General features: G+C 41.3%; 2 protein-coding genes across 3 annotated transcripts; one reads left to right on the top strand and one right to left on the bottom strand.

Annotated features, from left to right (window-relative positions):
• The first annotated feature begins 131 nt into the window (after positions 1-131).
• Positions 132-14,782, top strand: LOC105669455 (zinc finger protein 664-like). Its single transcript, XM_012362425.2, has 6 exons — positions 132-791; positions 1,384-1,525; positions 1,956-2,111; positions 2,958-3,218; positions 3,845-4,014; positions 6,282-14,782. The coding sequence occupies exons 1-6, from the start codon at positions 567-569 to the stop codon at positions 6,492-6,494; spliced, it is 1,167 nt and encodes a 388-aa protein (XP_012217848.1). The 5' UTR covers positions 132-566; the 3' UTR covers positions 6,495-14,782.
• On the bottom strand, positions 4,980-18,417 carry Dpp10 (Dipeptidyl peptidase 10). 2 transcript variants are annotated; one of them, XM_012362421.2, is made up of 16 exons: positions 18,132-18,417; positions 16,390-16,548; positions 16,011-16,163; positions 15,800-15,927; positions 15,461-15,672; positions 15,129-15,292; positions 14,912-15,015; positions 14,090-14,210; positions 13,621-13,862; positions 13,199-13,503; positions 10,127-10,296; positions 9,875-10,017; positions 9,527-9,721; positions 8,594-8,754; positions 8,273-8,484; positions 4,980-7,882 (listed from the first exon to the last, which is right to left on the bottom strand). In XM_012362421.2, exons 1-16 carry the CDS (start codon positions 18,162-18,164, stop codon positions 7,739-7,741), a joined length of 2,646 nt encoding a protein of 881 aa, XP_012217844.1. In that variant the 5' UTR covers positions 18,165-18,417; the 3' UTR covers positions 4,980-7,738. The 2 variants fall into 2 exon arrangements, with proteins under 2 accessions (XP_012217844.1, XP_012217843.1); XM_012362420.2 differs by having other exon boundaries at positions 16,390-16,551; positions 18,132-18,416.
• Positions 18,418-18,682: the final 265 nt, after the last annotated feature.

Below are 18,682 nucleotides of genomic sequence, written 5' to 3'. Positions count from 1 at the left end.
CCGCGGCGAGGGTCCGGCGCGATGAGTGGGAAAAGGCGGTTTCAGGAGGGGGAAGGGCTAACCATTCGGTAGCAAATGCTGGTAACCCGTCGCAAGGTCAAGATCAGTCGGTTAATCCCGTCCAGTCGGCCGAAGGCCTTGCATCTTGCACGACGAACGATTCTGCCTCTCCATTTCTTCGCACTTTCATGTACATGTAATTTCACGCCGCGACAAACGCACTAATTACCGCGCGATTGACGATCGGGAACGACACGATAACTCGCGGAGAGATCAATCAGAGATCGTCAATGGAAAGAGTCGGAACTCTGGAGCTCTAAATGTCAATCCGTTCTGTGCCGGGAACTCATTAGCGATGATCTTCTCGTTCGACAAACCGCGCGCTGTCTGAGAATCTAGTGTTTTCATACAGAAATATAGTAGATGTGTCTTGATCTCCCGCTAAGACGTATCCTGATACCGGCATTGATGCACGAATGCACCTGAAATAATTTATCTGCAAAGTGGAGGCGGAGGTATCGCTGTAGTGGTGGATCCCCAAAATACTCTCCGCGCGGGTCTCTGTTATGGAAACTTGCGTCTTGATACCTAGAGAATTCTCCTTGGTCCTCACCAACGATCAGTCGTCCTGCAAGAACCTCTTCAAGAATGACTCGGGTACGCTGGTTACGGATTTAAGAATTTCGGTATGGACGAATGTGTTCATCCCGTCGGGAACCCTCATTTACCCGTTTCAAGGATCAATCAGATTCGACAAGATCGACCTTTACTCCCTCCTCGATGACAATGATGTAAGTACAAAGCATATTTTACTACTAGCATATTTAGCCACTTATTCTTTATTTGGTATTTTAATACTTAGAGCGTCAAGCTCTTTTGACAGATAATAACATATGAAAATTGGTTATTGTCAGTAGCGATAAGTGTTACATTTATATTCTCATTTTTTCAAATTTAACAAACATTTTCATCCTATAAGAAAAGGATATATATATTTATTAAAATGTATATATCAAATTTAATACACAAGGGTTGGAATAAAAGCCCGAGCGCGTGTCATCAGCGCATATATATAGTGCTTTAAGTGTTAAGAAACTGTTTTTCGTTTAACGACATTAATCAAACATATTTTATAGTAAAATTTTTTACTAGCCAAATAACACATAAGAAGTGTATCAAAAACACTGAATCTCATTAATATTAATTAAATATAATTCCGATCACACGATAAAGAAGATTTACACTTCCTGTAAATGAAGTCATCTCACCTGTTTAAATACCAGTCGTATCACGAGAAAAAGAATTCGACATCGATACGCACATCGATACAAGCCGATACGACCGGGCACACGATTGTCGTTCATTAAAGCGATACGCTTTTAGATCAGACGCGAATACGGCTGCTACGACGAGGTCTTCTTCTCCAACTACAATCTTAACAAGCGTCAGTGCAATTGGATAAGGTTCCTCCGTATTGTGCAGTCGTACGATGAGCAAGTTAATCTGATCGGGACAAAGGTAAAAGGTAAGTCAAAAACGACGCTCGGGTGGCGCGATAAGTTTTTCAACTCTAGCATGCTAAAGTGATAAAATAATCGTCGATTAAAATAAAAAAGTTACAAATCAGAGCAAAAATAAACCAAATGCAATATAAAATTAACCAATTAACTTCTTTTAAAATATTTTTCTCAATTCCTCAAGGTATTAATTGTTTTTAGATCCTTTTTTATTTCGTCTGAGCTTTTGTTATTGCTCGAGTGAACATAACTTCGTTCTTAAAAATTTGCAACACTTCAGAGCATTCTGTTTTCTAAGATAACATTTCCACTCGAGGGGTAAACAAGTCAGGAAAATATTTTACAATCCGGTCGGCGATATGTTAATGTTAATATTTCTCCGTTCAATTCCGCGCTGGCTCTCCCGTTCACGCTTTCGTTTTCTCCCGTTTCTCCCAGGTGAGCCTATATTTGAAGTGATAAAGGACGTTCAACCGGACACAGAACTGGTGGCTTGGTTCCTGCCGGCGACGCAGCAGGATTTCGTTATTATCTCGCACGATGTGTGCTCCAGATCGGCTATCTACAGGTGTACGATCGACTCTATCTTGGACGGTGAGTGAAAGACATGCGCGGATAGTCGAGCCTACTTAGAAACATCGTCAGTAAACATTATTGAGAAAGTGTATGCGAAACGTATGATTTATTTGTATTCTGAAATCAGAGATGAACGGTAAATAGAATCGCGGTCCTATCGCGCGCACCGCCTCGAGTTTCTTTACCCTCGTCTTCTCCTCTCGCGGCGCTCTCTTCCCGCCCGCGGCACGGATTGTGTACGAGCATCGCTATACCAAATTTATCGGCTGTACCTAATTCCTCCACAACTCTCCTTTCCGAACGTTCACAAGAAATGCCGCGTCCCGACGTTATAACTAAGGATCGTCTAGCTACCTTGCGACCATTGTACTGTCCTTTATCCTCGGCGTGCGTGCGCGCGACAGCGACGGGAGTCTACGCATTTGAATCGGAAATCGCGAATCTTCTGATCCGTCCGACAAAAATGCCGCCGCGTATTTGCATTTCAGATCGTTTTCGGCGATCCGGTTGTTCTTTTTTCCGATTGCGCTGCGATTACCGCTAAACGGCCGCAACGGTGGTCCCGATCCGCGGAGAGATAAAAGACTAACGTAGGGATTGTCGCAGCTGCTCTCCTTTAATGCTCGCAAGACCGGTAGATGGCAAAATAATTTTGCCTCTTTCATTTTTATCGATAGACAAAGCTTGTATTTGAACAAAAAAAAACACATTGGTATCGCGTTAATATTTATAAATCTTTCGCATTAGTTTCAATCGGAATTTAACTTCATAAAATCAATTTGTCTGCGAGAGAGAAAGAGAGATCAATTAAATTGTTACATTTGACTTCATTAAGGATCTCATTTGGAATTATTCCTTGCGCAGAATCGCCGTTGGATTTGTCGATGACGTTACTCGCTCATCATTCGCTACCACCGATATCACATTCTTATTACGAAGTGGATGAGTACGAATCGACGTCGGAGGAATCTTCATCATCAACGCTGTCATTGGCCGGCGATCACCTCGATTGCAGCATCTTGACGACGATTAAGAGAGGAGAAAGGGTTTTATTGCCCTGCGAAGTCTGCGGCAAATCCTTCGATCGGCCGTCGCTCCTGAAACGACATATGAGAACACACACAGGTACGCAATAAGCCTTTGGAACTTGCAATTAATATGCAAACAGTCTGAAACGTAATAGTAATTAATACGCATGCAAAATATCGAACGCGGAGCTGTTTTAAACTTTGTCTTTTTTTTCCGAATATTTGAAACTCGCGACTAGATTTTGATGCAGAATTTTAATTCGGGCAAAATTAAAATATTGACAAAAGTTAGGAAATGCACAAATGCAATTAATTTTAATTAATATTACAAGTTTAAGATAATGAAATTATATTTTCGCATATTGCAAAATTGCAGAGAATTTTCTATGCAAATTACATCTCTTTCTGGAACAATTGACAAATTTTAATTTCAGATTAATTTACTTGAACAGATTAATCTCTCGAGAAAAAATACTTATGCGCAATCAGGTAGAATATTTTCGTCTTCGTAGATTGGGCAAATTTCGTACTGCGCTCGCGTGATCCACGCGAGCTGCGAAATCACGATCGCTTTTTCTCGATGATCAAGATAAATGACGTGCGCGCTCGGAGAGAGAAAGAAAGAGAGGGACGTCGTGCCGCGTTGTCCGCGTATAAATCGAGTCAGAAATCATATAAAACGAAGGACCAGCGCGGTAATTCAGGAACGGTATTAAATTGAAGGGGAGAAACCACATGTCTGCATGGTGTGCAACAAGGGTTTCTCAACCTCGAGCTCGCTCAACACGCATAAGCGCATCCACAGCGGCGAAAAACCTCATCAGTGCCTTGTCTGCGGTAAGAAGTTCACAGCTTCGTCGAATCTCTACTATCATCGGATGACTCATATCAAGGTGAGTGTACTTGGCACACATTCGCTACACATATTCTTTTATCAAGCGGCTCGTTGCATCGCATCGCGATGTTGCAAGCCCTCGGCAGATCGATGCGCTGACGAATTTAATTCACAATCGCCGTTTGTATAATTGAGAGACTGGAATTATCGCGGGCGGGACAGTAGCGCCGACGGTTTTTAGCTCGCGGGAGCATCGATCTCGATATTGACGAGTCTGTTATTAATCCGAGAACTCGGGCGAGCTCGCAATATTTCTGCGCCGTTCGCGCCGCACGTTTTCATCTCTTTGCTCCTCGTATTCCGCGTAAGCCTGGTAGAACTGGAGTATCCAATAAGAAAGACCGTGCGATGATCGTAGAAGACGCGATCGAAGGGGAGGGGGGGGCGAGAAGGAGAGGAAAGGTGAACGCGCGCGCGAGAGAGGAGAGTCAGGATGCAAAGTTTTTATTTATCGCAGCGGAAACCGTATGAGTTTCTCTAATCCCACCTGAAGTAATGATATCTCGGGAGCCATATAGGTTGGTCTGCCATCAGCTACTGTAATTGGCCCATTACTTGCTACCGCATGGAATGCAATCCAATTAGAGAGACAGAGAACGTACAGCCGGAGGCTCCTTGCCACGTTACTCACCCTCCTGCTCCCCTTCCCCCCTGTCGCTGGTGCACACGTCCTGCTCGTCCTGCTGCCTGCCTCCACCACCTCCCGCCGTACGTACGTGTCGTTTTGCTCTGATTTTCCCCCTCCGCGTCTCGCCGCGCTCCTTCGCTCTTCTTGCCGCGAGATCCTTCCGAATTTCGCCTTCCTGCCCTCGTCGTCTCACGAAATTCTTGGCGCGACAGATGCATCGGCGAGAGAATCGGATGCGTCAATTGAGGGGATAAATAACGACACGGTCCGTCGCTCTAGCTTAACTACTGCGCCTCTTCCTTTCGACGAAGCACGGGAGGGACATTTTACAGCTCTTCTTACTTTTCTTAATTAGAGGAAATCTTATCTTTAATTGCAAAATATATGGCGCTTACAATTAACGTTTTTTGGAGCGGCTTTAAAATGCTTCCCTAATTTGAAATAAACGGCCAGTTTCTTATATATATATATGTACGTAATTATTCTCTCGCTCGCGATTCGCTCCTCTAGTAATTGCAGACGTCGAAGAATCCCGGCAAGAGCCGGGAACCTACACGCGTGCTCACGGACACATCGCGTCCGTACGTACCCATCGGCAGGTGCATCCGAGATTACGCGTGTAAACGAGAGAAGGTGGACCGTGCGCGCTCGCACACGTACGCACCACGCGACGCGAAGAAGCAGCGCGTTTGCCGGCGACCTTAACGAGCCGCGTACACACCGGTTTTAGTTTAGCAAGGTTATTTGCTAAACGGCTTCCTTGCCTCCGTGAGGAATTGCCACTGAATCATCGAGAGCGCGCGAAGCTGGGCCATTTTTAATCGTTAATAAAAAGAAAAAAAAACAAAAAAAAACGAGCCTCTCTCTTCGCCCTTAAATCTTTCTACGGCGCGTCTTCGAAGCTGCGCGCGCGCATCGTGGATTTTCTGGCAAAGTTGGAGCTTGATTCATCTCTCACAAAAGTTCGAATGAGAAAGTTAATTTAATTTGCAGAGTTGCGTGACAGACTTGCGAATTGTATAACATAGGTTCATTTGCGAGAAGAGAGTGGTAATGGAATATGTATAATACGTTAAGAGAATCGCAGGGTGTCGTTTTTGTTTTTTTTACAATTCAGAATAAGAATCAAAGCGAAACGCTTCACCAAAACCCAGCGTGATGCAGACTGCTGTGTCAACGCGATGATACAGAACATTCCGCCGAATGCAATTTCCGATTTGATACGCTTAGTTTCTGCATGGCAGTCACCTATACAGATCCAGTACGGCTGAAAAATGTCAGCTCACATTTGTTGAAGAAAAAAATGGACAAAAAAAGATTGCAAGATTTTTCATACATTCTTCAAATGATATACACATTTTTGTGTGGAGATCAATATAATTACTTTGTACACTTAAATTAGAGGATTAATATTTTCAGTATTCTATTTTCTATGCCATTTATATTCTCAGACATTCAGCGACGTGACGCATGTCGCTGAATTTTAATGTCCGCATTCGGCGAGATGTTCTGTATTTGTTTACAGAGAACTTTTTTTTTTTTTTTTTTTTTTTTTACATCAATATAACGTATCGTGCCGAATTCGGCAGATTATCGCTACGTCTATATTCACTGAAAAAATATTCGTACTTTTCCAGGAGAAACCGCACAAATGTTCGCAATGTTCGAAGTCATTCCCGACACCAGGTGATCTGAAGAGTCACATGTACGTGCACAACGGGCTGTGGCCCTTTAGATGTCACATTTGCAGTCGTGGTTTCAGCAAGCCGACCAACTTGAAGAATCACATGCTGCTCCATTTAGGTAGATGCTCGAATAAGAAGTACATTAAATCCATTCCCGATTTGTGACTGAATGTCAACTCGTAACGGCTTCGTAAAAAAGTTTGAGAATCGCTGGCGTAGACATATGTAAGTATACGAATAACGTGCCATTAAATCGGTCAAACATGCGAGTTGACAAGAGGGCAATCATATATAAGCGCCTGCTTCTTTGTGTTGCAATTGATTCAGAGAGATTATGTTATCTGAAAGCATATTTGTTCAATTATGTAAATTTTTTTTTTTTTTTTTTTTTGAGGTTTCTTAGTTATCCGATCAGTTATATTATCATAATTACTCGATCGTACAATTAATATATCATTTTTTTTTTCTGAAAACATCAGCCATTTGTATTCATGAAAGTGCTACTCTTTCATTTACTGATTTACATTTGCATATACAATATGGATACGATGGAGATCACCTCCATGATTAACCAGAACAATTCTGTACTGCTTATTTTTCAATATTTTTTACAATATTCACATTTGTTTTCTCCAATACATTCGATGATTAAAAAATATTATCTTGCAAGGAGATGAGATCGTTAGAAGTATGAGAGTTTTTTTCACTAATTCGCTCAATCATTCAAGAACATTATTTATCATATCGCGAAAGAGTTATTTAAAATTAATCGAGTGAACGAGGAAATATACATAAGTCATCGTGTATAAACATAAAGGTTCTTCGTAAGGTGAAGAATGTAAGTTGCCATTTTCTTAATAATTACAAGAATTAAAGATACCGTTAGATGTTTTAAGAAATGTATAATGTATGATAATACATATATATGTGTGTGTGTGTGTGCGGTAAAAGATTGTCATTATAGCACTACTTCCCTTGTGAAAAGCGTGACGCGGATTTCGTCCGTTGTATATCGATCTTACCTCATGTTCAGGTATCGACGATCTTTAAATAAATATCACCTGCACATTTCATAGACGATTTATTTGATTGGATGATCGATGCGTGCTTTTTTAACCGGTGTAAACGCATTGTAAATCGCGCACGAGATGAATTGCTCGATTGTACATACTTCTCGTTTCATTTTATAATTTCGAGTGTTGGAGTACAAAACGATGGGCCACGCACATCCTTTGTAAATATTCTATTAAACGGAACACAATTTGGAGATGTTTAGATTTTCACAATTTTCTTTTCTTGTTTGTTTGTTTGTTTGTTTGTTTGTTTGTTTTTTCTCTCTTTTTACTTTACGCAACTTTACCCAACTCGTGGATATCTCTACGCAATAGTTAATCATCTCTTAATGCGCATTAAAACATGGAGCCGCCGCTGCCGAGACCGGCTTTCGTGTCGACAGGTACTTGTTTTTGGAAACAGTCCTCTAAGAACTGTGCCATCGAGAGGTACAAATGTCCCTTAACGCCCGCTAAAGTATGGCTCACGTCCGGATAAACCTGCGAATAAATCGATAAGTACATGCTTCCGAACTTCCGATCGCAATTGATTTAAATACAATGAATTTGAACGACGTTGAATTTTACGTCGATTAAACATCAGATTTAATTAAGCGACATCGCGCATCTGGTTTCCATATTTTGATTAGCGCAATGAATTTGAATGAATACATTGAATTTTACGTTGATTAAACATTGGTCCAGACTTGATTAAATAATTTTGCGCATCTGGTTTCCATATTTCAATTAGCATTAAATACCACGATTGGAATTGTGAATGTTGAATTATTATTTATCAAACAATAGTGTATCAAACCGGAAACCACATCGCTTTCGCAGCGAGAAGACAAAAGTTAAAAACACATGTACGAGAAACATGTCGAAAAGTACCTGCTGCCGAAATAGTATGCCCTTCTTGGCGAGGTAACGGGCGAGCGCCATGGACTGTTGGAACTGGACGTTGTCGTCCGCAGTCCCGTGTACTAAATAAAACATCTTGTTACGCAGATACTCGATTTTGTCGTAAACGTTGGAGTCGGCGTAGCCTTTGTAATTGGACGTCACGTTCGGTAATCCCATGTACCTTTCGGCGTACGCGGAATCTGCGCGGGACAAATTATTCGCGCTCAGAATCACACAGCAAAATGCAAGTGTAACGGATACGCTAAGATGCGGAGGCATTTTCAGAGAGCCAGCGCACATTCACAGTACCGTAGAGTTCCCAGGAGACGACAGGCGCCACGCTTATCCCGCACTGGAACACGTTTTGCTCCGGATAAGCCAGGGCGAGTGCAGCGACGAAGCCGCCGTAACTCCAACCCCAAACAGCGACTCTCCGTTTGTCCACGAAGTGCAGCGAGTCCCGTAAGTACCTGAAGACAATTAACAATATCGTACCGCAAACAGAGAGAGACGCTTTACGGTGTTTTATATACAGAGTGTCTCATACTTACCGTATCACCCGTTAATGGTACATTCCTGAGGTCATTTGGAGACGAAAATCTTAATACCAAAATGTCGAGACTACTATGGTATTTGAATGGGAAAGGCTTAAAGTTTTCCAATCAGCTTGTCAGAATTTCGCGCGCTCAGGGACATCGCATCTCGAAAGGACCCATGGGGTGCGTTCAGGGAGACGCTATTAGCGCTATTTGCGTCATTCTATCTTTATCGCTCATTAGACATAAAACAGGGATAGAATGACACAATAGCGCTGATAGCGTGCTCCTCGAACGCACCCTTGCACAACACTTTATGTAGCAGATCATACTTCGTACCGATAGTATTGATTTTCTCTCATGACATGAGAAACGTCATTTGTCAATGTAAATGTGAATAAAGTGACTAAAGTGAATAAGAGCTGAGTGAAGTGAATAAAACGTATTGAATAAAGTGTTGTGCAAGGGTCCTTTCGAGATGCGATGTCCCTGAGCGCGCGAAATTCTGACAAGCTGATTGGTAAACTTTAAGCCTTTCCCATTCAAATACCATAGTAGCCTCGACATTTTGGTATTAAGATTTTCCTCTCCAAATGACCTCAGGAATCTGCCATTAACGGGTGATACGGTAAGTCTGGGACACCCAGTATAGACGATTGAACAGTTGTTCATTGTAAAAGTGAGTCCTTATTAATATCTCGCTTACTCCGTGACTTCGAGCTGATCAGCCACCTCCACAGAGCCCAGCCTGTAATAAACCTCGTGGAGCAATTTGTAACCTTGACCCCCGCTTCCTCTGCCATCGATTTGTGCGACGATGACGTTCTTCTGACTCGCTAAATACGTGTTCCAATCCACTTTAAACATCTCGGTGACTAGCTGCGAGCCAGGCGCGCCGTATCTGCAAGAGAAAAGCTTTTCTTCACGGACAATACATATTCTTTGCGGATATTTGTCCAAGCAAAGACGACGTAAGCGAGTTGGGTTTCTTTCGAGTCAACGGCGATTGTTCATACAGCAATAATAGGCTATATCGCACGCGTGACATGCTTACACCTGAACAACCAGCGGATAGCGCGTGATCTCGTCCTCTCTGAGCCCAGGCGGGAGGTGCAATCTCACTTGAGCGTTGTAGCCACCGCTTATCTGCACGGGAAATGTCTTCACCTGCGGAAGCGCGATGTTCGCCAGCCTTTCCTGCAATAAATATAACAACGTTCGATGCGGTGCACTTGAAAAAAAAATCGATACAACATTTCTGAAGAGGATATTTCGCGAGGCTTTTGCAGCCTCAGCGGAAACTCACGCGCAGCAATGTGTTGTTCTGCAGTATGCCGATGAGCCGCGGCGTGGGCATCTCCGTTTTGTAGAGGGCCACGGTGGGTACGCCAGGCCCGAGGCACTCGAGAATGAAATACTCGAGGCCCGTGGATGGGAAGATCGCGTTGTGATACTGACAGGGTGGCTCGCCGCTTCCTAGAAATACAAAAGGCGTCGGGGCCGAATAATAAGGATCGTGCGCATATCAGACGGGCGATAACACGTATGCGTGATGCACGATTATTTACTCCAGGCCCCGGTTTTTCGTTCTCTCTCAGATATTTAGAAGATACGTATCGGGGATATATATGTGCAATATATCCGCGCAATAAATTTCCGGATATACTTTAGTGTTCCACGCTCAGATATACATCCGCGCTATGCATATCCACACATGTCATACACACACCATCGTATACAGAGCAAGTATGAAGTTGCCATACCATATTTATTAAGCGTACTTTTTTATCCAACTGCGGATTGTTCGACCAATTTGGAGTTGATCGTCCCTTCGCGAAAATGTTGAGTCCACGGTTTTATAAATGATTCAAAATTGGAATTTTTTTTTACAAATTAAGAGAAAACAAAAAAAAATATATAAGATTACATTCCTTAGTCGATTTCGAGCGAATTCCGTCTCGGTGGAATTTTGATTGTAAAAACAGAGACAAATAATAAATAATAAAAATTTTTGGCTAAGGAAAATCGACTCCGCATTGGCGAAAAGATCCGCAGCTGAAAGAAAGTGCGCTTAATGAGCGATACCCTGTATATTGTCAACTAACAGATATTGTTTGGTTGCGTACCGTCTCTACCTGATTGATTACTCGTGGATACCGTCCGTCTCTCTGTCAGCACTCACACACTCAAGATGGCAAGAAAACGGTACAAAAGAAGGAGGCTGTGGATTCGAGAATGCCGCACCATCGGCACCAGACGTCGGTACTATTGTCGTGGATTGCCAATAAAGCCGGCTGTTAAGAAATCTCTATAAAGGAAAGGACGTGACTGTATGGCAGGACGACAGTGGTCCAGAAAATCCAGACAGCCTCTTAACAGGACCCTACCCACGCGATAAGGGATATTTACTCCTGTTATAAATAAGAATTACAAGTAAGATACATTTTGATGGAATGTGAATGATCCCAGACGGTTTTTTTTTTGTCTTTATCTCGTTGCTCGATATGTTTTTCACATTTCTCAAGTATTACACGAATTAATTAGGAGAAAGTAATCAAGTCGGTCGTAAATTAAATGATACACGAGCGAACTTTTTAAAAAATTGATATTTTGAACCAGGTGCGCCATATTTGATATACGTATATCGATTTTGCAATGAGATCCCTGTTAAAATTATACAAATCGATCAATCCTCGACATATCGGATTCGTGAAAAAGTTGGCACGTATATGATTGCCTCAAGTGAGAAAAATATGCTACTCTAGTAAAAATCATCGAGTATTATTCACAAATGCAAAAATTTCAAAAATGCACAAATTTTTTTCATTATACAATGTTAAAATACTTCTTGTAGTGAAACGTTGAGAAAAAAAAAAAACAGATTACTTTATTGGAAAAAAAAAAAGATCGCGTGATAAGATCCTTTAAGAGTTCTGAGCTAGAAACACATCTGAAGCACATAAACGATACAACATTATTGACATCGTACACGCATGGTGCGAACAACTATAAGATTTTGGCTAGCGTTCAGCATGTATAAATTTACATACATTATCGGATGTTCATAGATATTGATGGTACCATATAAGAAAGGCAAACAGAAACATATTAAAAATTTGTATGTAACTCGTAAATTTTGTATAAAAATTATGTACAGCAGGAGTGTAGGATGTAACGGTTAAAAATATACCGGAATATATTGCAAGCTTTGTAGCCGAAGTGATTTTCATCGAAATATATTCCTCTTGAACGCATCTAGGAATTTTCAGCCTAATTGTATGCTAGATTTTTACCGCCAACGGTATCGACGCAGCCTTACCCCTGTTTAAAATGTCATTGTGTCTTTCCGAGTAGGAAGGAAGTGTACGTCATAAACCGGTTAATAAAAATTCAATATACTTTGAAAGGCCAGTGAAGTTTTATGAAATCTTTTACTTGCGAAAGACGTCGATATGCGAAAAAGAGCGAAGAGATATGGAATTTTTTACAAAACAACAGGTGTTACTTTGCTAGATTGCGTGCGAATAATTTTGCTGATATATTCAAGTGAATATAGCTACAGCGGAGAAGCGTCAGAAATTAACAATTTGATACTATACGTAGTGTAATGTGGATGAGAAAGTTTGCTAAAACGATAAATGAAAAGTTTATCTTGCAACTCTGGATATGCGATGTGTATTTCAAGTTTTATGTTACGAAAATACAGTTAAGTGCTTGCAGCTGCCGAAATCAAATATGAGCGTATGATAAAAGTAAAGATAATTTATTATCAACAGTTTGCACAAGCTTCCGCAGCGACATCGAGATTAAATATCGATAATTAAGATTTACATGCAATATGCAGAATAGTGACATATATGAGAGAGAGAGAGAGAGAGAGAGAGAGAGAGAGAGAGAGAGAGAGAGAGAGAGAGAGAGCCAAACGCTTAGCAACAACGCGCACATCAGACATTATTGGAAAAATTGGAAAGAAATATGAAAGAATGAATCTTAAGAATGATTTCATGAGATAAACATCGTTGAAATTGAACATCGTTAAAAATTGAGCTGATTAAAATTCCGATTAATCGGAATAGTTAATCGATCTTCTATTTCGAACCAAAGTGAGATCAAATCGAAAACAATCGCGAAAACATATTTTTCCACAGAAAGTCTGAAGAAGTCTTCAATTAAAATATTCAACGCATATATCTTTCATACGGTGATATTTCTCGCCTGAACTCTCGCGTTACATATCGAGCTGCTGTTCTAAAATTGATTCGAAATAGACACCTTATCCTAACAACACAACACAGCTACACAGTATCGCGTGGCAAAATAATGATGATAAATTATAAGCCTTGAAAGCGGGATGCGGTAGTATGATGTTGGAACTCACTTGAAACGTTCTTGCTTTTCGACTTGTCCTTCCTGGGAGTCTCTTTGCGATGTTCCTTATTATCGATACGGTCGGTTTGAGTTTCATAGTGATCATGCCATTCGTTTCGGTTGGTCATACCGTTCTGCCGATTCGAAGAACTAGTCCGGTGCTCGCCTTCATCATCGCTCGTCATACCGGATGAAACGGTACACGTGAGGCATACAGCTGGATGCAAAGGCGATCCCGTAGTATGAGGGATTGTGGAGTTCACGCGATAGAGATGCCTCTGGCCCGGCCTCATCGGCGGAATACCGATGAAATATCTGATTCAAGAACACGCAAATTGTTTCGCGACGTATTCAAATCGTAAATTATTTCAACTCCATTCAACTCCGCGGCTAGTGCGAAGTCAGTGGATTAGTTACGGGCTATTTGCTCACATGGTATTATTCACTTGGTCCCACGCCAAAATCCTGACGACCTCGAGCTTCCCATGCGTCAAAGGCACTACTACTTGTTGCTTTTTGGTCACATTCGCCCAAATTATATTCTTGTAATATCCCGCCGGTCCGTCTTTCACGGGACTTATTGCAATGTAATTGTTTCCATTCGCCGAGAAGAAAGGAGCCTCCGGAGGAGTGTCCACCCATCCGCGACCGTCGCCCGTTATCCTTTGTAATTCCTGAAACAATTCATTTGCACATTTTAATATCTCAATCAAATATATTCGTCTTTGAAAATAAGAGATCGTTAATTGTCACCGAATGCAATATTTAGAAAATTTATGAGTAAACATGAATAGGAACGAAGCACGTAGTTATTAATAGAGTTATTAATAGAGAAACATACTCTTATAGATATCTCTGGCTCGATATATTCATGCAAGCGAAAGGAGATTACACAACGAACCTGACAGTGCCACAGTGGACTCTTGCAGATGGTCACCACTGAGAAATTTTGCGCGCGCGTCAGCCACGTTATGCAGACTTCCGTCAGTGATACCCAGGAGGCGGTCGAGAAATAGTGGTCCCTGGCAGGAAAAAAAATGATAACGCATTTGAGGAAAGGACACCTGTATTATTTTACGATAAGCTGTAAGTTCATTAAAAGGGTCGTACACATTCCGCGAGTGGTCTAAGTTACAGCTATGAAGCGTTAAGCAAACGAGCGCAGTCGGTGTCGCAACCGAGTAGCAAATCTCTTCCACTTCGCTGTAGAAAGAAATTTTGAGAAATAGGAACTGGTTGCGGCCTCCTCTGTAATTATTAAAACGTTAAACACGGCAGATGTGCGCCGATGCACTCGCTCCATAACGGTATTATTGCGTTCAACGTTTTAATAACTATTCTTATCGTCTTATTTGTAAGAATAAATCCGTAAAAAATTACTTGTGAAATAAAAAGTATCTCAAACTACCATTCCGATGCCATTCCTATACGTTACATTAAATCGTTTCTTTTTTTTTTTTTTTTTTTTTATCACTTCCGGAGTCTAATTTGATCGTGTGTAAGAATTATTTTGTTAGCTTTAATCTTTTATATTTAGTATAAATGTTTATATATATATATATATATATATATATATATATATATATATATATAATAACGTCTCCCTAAAACAATGCATTAATTGATTAATGATTAATAACTCTGCAGCCGCAAAAGCGTTTGGGTCGCAAAGAAATTACACGGCACAATGTGTATTTACTCGAAGCAGGATAAATAAACTCACACATGCTCGATGCTAGGTGGCGGTTTCACTACCTTCGTATGAATATTTTTTAGATCGACTAGATCTGCAACGTACAGCCGCACCGACGGATTTGGCGTTCCCGGCTAAAAACACAAAACAGAACTGAGGTTAGGTTGCTCAATTTTTAAAAATCCTTTTAAATGGAATCAGTGAAGAATCGAACTTTGCAAAACCGTTATGATCAATTCTCGCGTACCTTAGGATATCGTAAGGACCGTATGTCAGGATACAAGGCTTTGTTGCCCTCTCCGAACCATGAAATGTGCATCTCTTCCACGAGAGAGTCATTGAACGAGGCGTAAAGCATCATGTGACCATCTGGCGCCATCCAGATCGCCTCTCCACTATGCAATATCTCCTCTACGAACAGTATTCAAGCGATAGATGCATCTCTTGGATTCACTCAATCAAAGTTTTCTCAATTTTAAAATGCCCTTTGCAAACTTTACTAATTCATTAACTTTCGTCGCAGCCGTCGCGGCGAATTTCGCGAACGAGCTCGACGAATCCGGAAATGAAACACCTCACCTTCGTACAGCCAGTCCGGCACGCCGTTAGACAATATGCCAGGCACCGCGGTGTTCGTCACGCGAAAGCCGGAGTTGCTCGTGGGACTTGGCCTGTAGTAAATATCATAATCCTGCACCATGACGAGCCCGTGTCCGCGCGGAGTCCATTGCGCTAGTAGAAGATACGGGTGAGCATTTTTTTCCGGATAGGGAGTTAACGCCATGCACTCTCTGTAAAGCCGTTCGGAAAGATTTCTACCATCGTACTTTAAGAAACATCTAATTGACGATAATTCGACACACTATCGTCAATCGGATTGTGAAAAATACCGCTGGCGAATAAGCAAATCGCACTAACCGTGTCTCGATCTCGTAAATGAAGTATTGCGCTAAGTACGAATAGCGGAACAGCTTCTTTACGTTCTGCGCGAGAAGAAGGTACTTGTGATCCGGCGATAAGGAGAACTTCACCGGGTTCCATTGTCTCTGCGCAAGAACATTTAACGTTTATCGCTCGGTAACAAAACTGAAAGTGCAACATAACCCGTGCTCTAACGGCGGGCACTTACAAATGTTTCATTCGGCATTAAACTACGCGATGTGACTTTTGTATCCGATGCTTCCAACAGAGAGATGCCGCCCCAGGAGTCGCGATAGCATATGTGGCGATTACTCGTCCAGGATCCATTGAATAATAAAGGCGTCAATTCGCCGGACAGCACCTAAGTGACAAAAGTGCAAATTCCGAAGATACCGACTTGGGTGAATAAGAAAGACATTTTCGACGTTTCAAAACACGTGATTTACACAAATTTAAGAAAGAATATATATCGCTTCAATTTCACTGCGCTTCCTCGGACGATCATAGTTATTGATTGGGTGCAAAAATTTTGATGAGGTTTTCGTGCTTTTTTACAGCATCGTTATTGTGACGCGGTCGCTACTCACCTCGGAGAGACGTAATCGCGCTCCTCGCACTCTGGGGCCATCGTCGGGAGGTGTGAGCAAAGCGACAGATGTGACAATAAGGGCTAGGACCGCGACGATCACGAGCAACGCTATCAATATCCCACGCCAATTCCTTTGATTTGGGTTGGCTGAAACTAGCTCCTGTCACAAAGGTTTCTTACTAACGCTAAATGTCAGACAACTGGGTCGTCGTGCCGCGAGTGCCATATATCGTTCCCTTCCATTTTTCATCGTAAGACACATCGTATAGAAAATGTAATGCCGCATCAACGCGATTGTGTGTTAAAAATAAGCGATGGATTTCCGCCCGATGACGTCGGAATATTAATAAAATCTTAACTCAAGGTGAGATATTTCTATAACAATCATAACAGAATTCTGCAATTCGATTTTGCGGCTGAAAATGCTTTCTGGACGATGTTTCAGCTTTTTTTCGCGTGCGACGAAGGGGCATCCGAACGACATAGAAACTCAAGCGACTCGACGCGAACAATGTTTGGAAGATTAAGATGTCTTAAACATTTTTACGATGTCTTTAGCGTGTTTGTGTTGGCTAGGAAATAAAAGCAAGTAATAACGTGGGCTATGAATATAAGTGTTAGATCATCGACAGAACAATCCAGCCAAATCACGAGGGTTCTGATTTTAAGTGGTGATTTTCTTTGTTCAAACTTTAAACCGTCGAAACCACGGCGCCATAAATAAGTTTATTTCGATTCTGACACTTAAAAAAAAATCGTAAAAATCTGATATCGCAATATCGGTCGTATGCAAAAAAAAAAGATACACAAGTCGACTAAAGTAGCTTTGTGTTTGACGGCGAGAGTGGCTAGTCAGCTGCTGTAGCTAAAATCGATAGACAGAAACGATGTACTGCGCTGTGCGTCAGCGAGTTAAGGGGAAACGCGTATCAATGTGCTTCTCAACAATGGATTTGAAAACAAATTTCGTTCGGACGAGCCTAATTTTTGACGTGCCGCGATCGTGGCGAACTTAACATTGAACCCGCCGATGAGAGTCGCAATCGCTTATGTCATTAAATAACCGTATAATAGTTTGTCTTTGTTGTGCGTCGCCGCATTTACCTTGCTTGCAATCAATATTTCTTTATAATTCTTTATTTAGAATTAATTAGCGTTCGATTTAATCTCCCTGAGAAGAAAACTGCTCGATTAAGTATCCTGGTTTAATTAGACGTTAAGTTTCTTAGCGAATGTTACCTCGTCAATGCAATACTTGATTGCAAAAATTGAAGGTATCGATTGCGATCAAGATAGATTCTTGAATGCAAATAATTTTTAATTTACATCAACTCGACGGACAGATACGATCGGTAGCACATGCAATAACTGCTACTACTGCTAACTACTGCTATGTATCGATATATTGAATAAATTTTATTTTTGTTCATTGTTTATTTATAGAACTCAAATCTTCTATTTATCTCATCATCGTGTATCGACAATACTTGTTGCGCAACCGCATTTGCTACCTTTAATAAACATCCACAAATTAATTTGCTTAATTAATAACACTCGCTTACAGGAAATATGAATAGAACGTATAATCGCTATTTATAGAACGTTACGTCCGTATTATTTTTCAGAGTTGTATGTAAAAATAAGAAGTAAAAAGCAGACGAGCAGATTCTTCCTGGAATTAGCAAGACTTGAAAAAGCCGCAGTCGCGTGACGGCAGTCACGGATGATTTAATTAATTACCTCGTCGTCGTAAATGTTGTCGTGATCTGCCATCGGTGGTGCGAATCGAACGCTCCGCTTTCTCTCAACCTGAGCAGATGCGAGATGACGCGGCCCTTCGCGTTTATCCCATTCGACGTTATTAGAAATTTCTGCGATTGCGATTCACTCGTTCGTTGATTATTTTCACAGTGATGGATCTCGTACGATAGATACGAAACACTTGTGCCGTACGAATTTTCAGTACTGAGGGAGAGATCATCCCTTCCGAGAGATGTTGCGGACGCAGAGTCTGCGCGATGGAGGCTGCGCTATACGGAGACGGACGGGGAGAAAAAGAATTTATTACGTATACCGATATAAAATCTTCTCAGCACATGCATGAAGCAAAATATTTACAGTGTTTACAGAGATTAGTGTCGTAGAAATGCATACATCGTGCTTAATCAAAGAAGAGGAAAGAAAATGTAGAGAGGAATAAAATATATAATAAAATTAACGGAGATAAGAGAGTAATATTATATAATAAAGTAATATTAAATAATAATTGGATGAAACTCACCACTTGGAAA

This window comes from Linepithema humile, chromosome 1 (genome assembly GCF_040581485.1).
Source record: "Linepithema humile isolate Giens D197 chromosome 1, Lhum_UNIL_v1.0, whole genome shotgun sequence".
Taxonomy (NCBI): Eukaryota; Metazoa; Arthropoda; class Insecta; order Hymenoptera; family Formicidae; genus Linepithema; species Linepithema humile.
The sequence above is the reverse complement of the archived record's forward strand: the minus strand, read 5'-3'. Positions and strand labels throughout refer to the sequence as shown.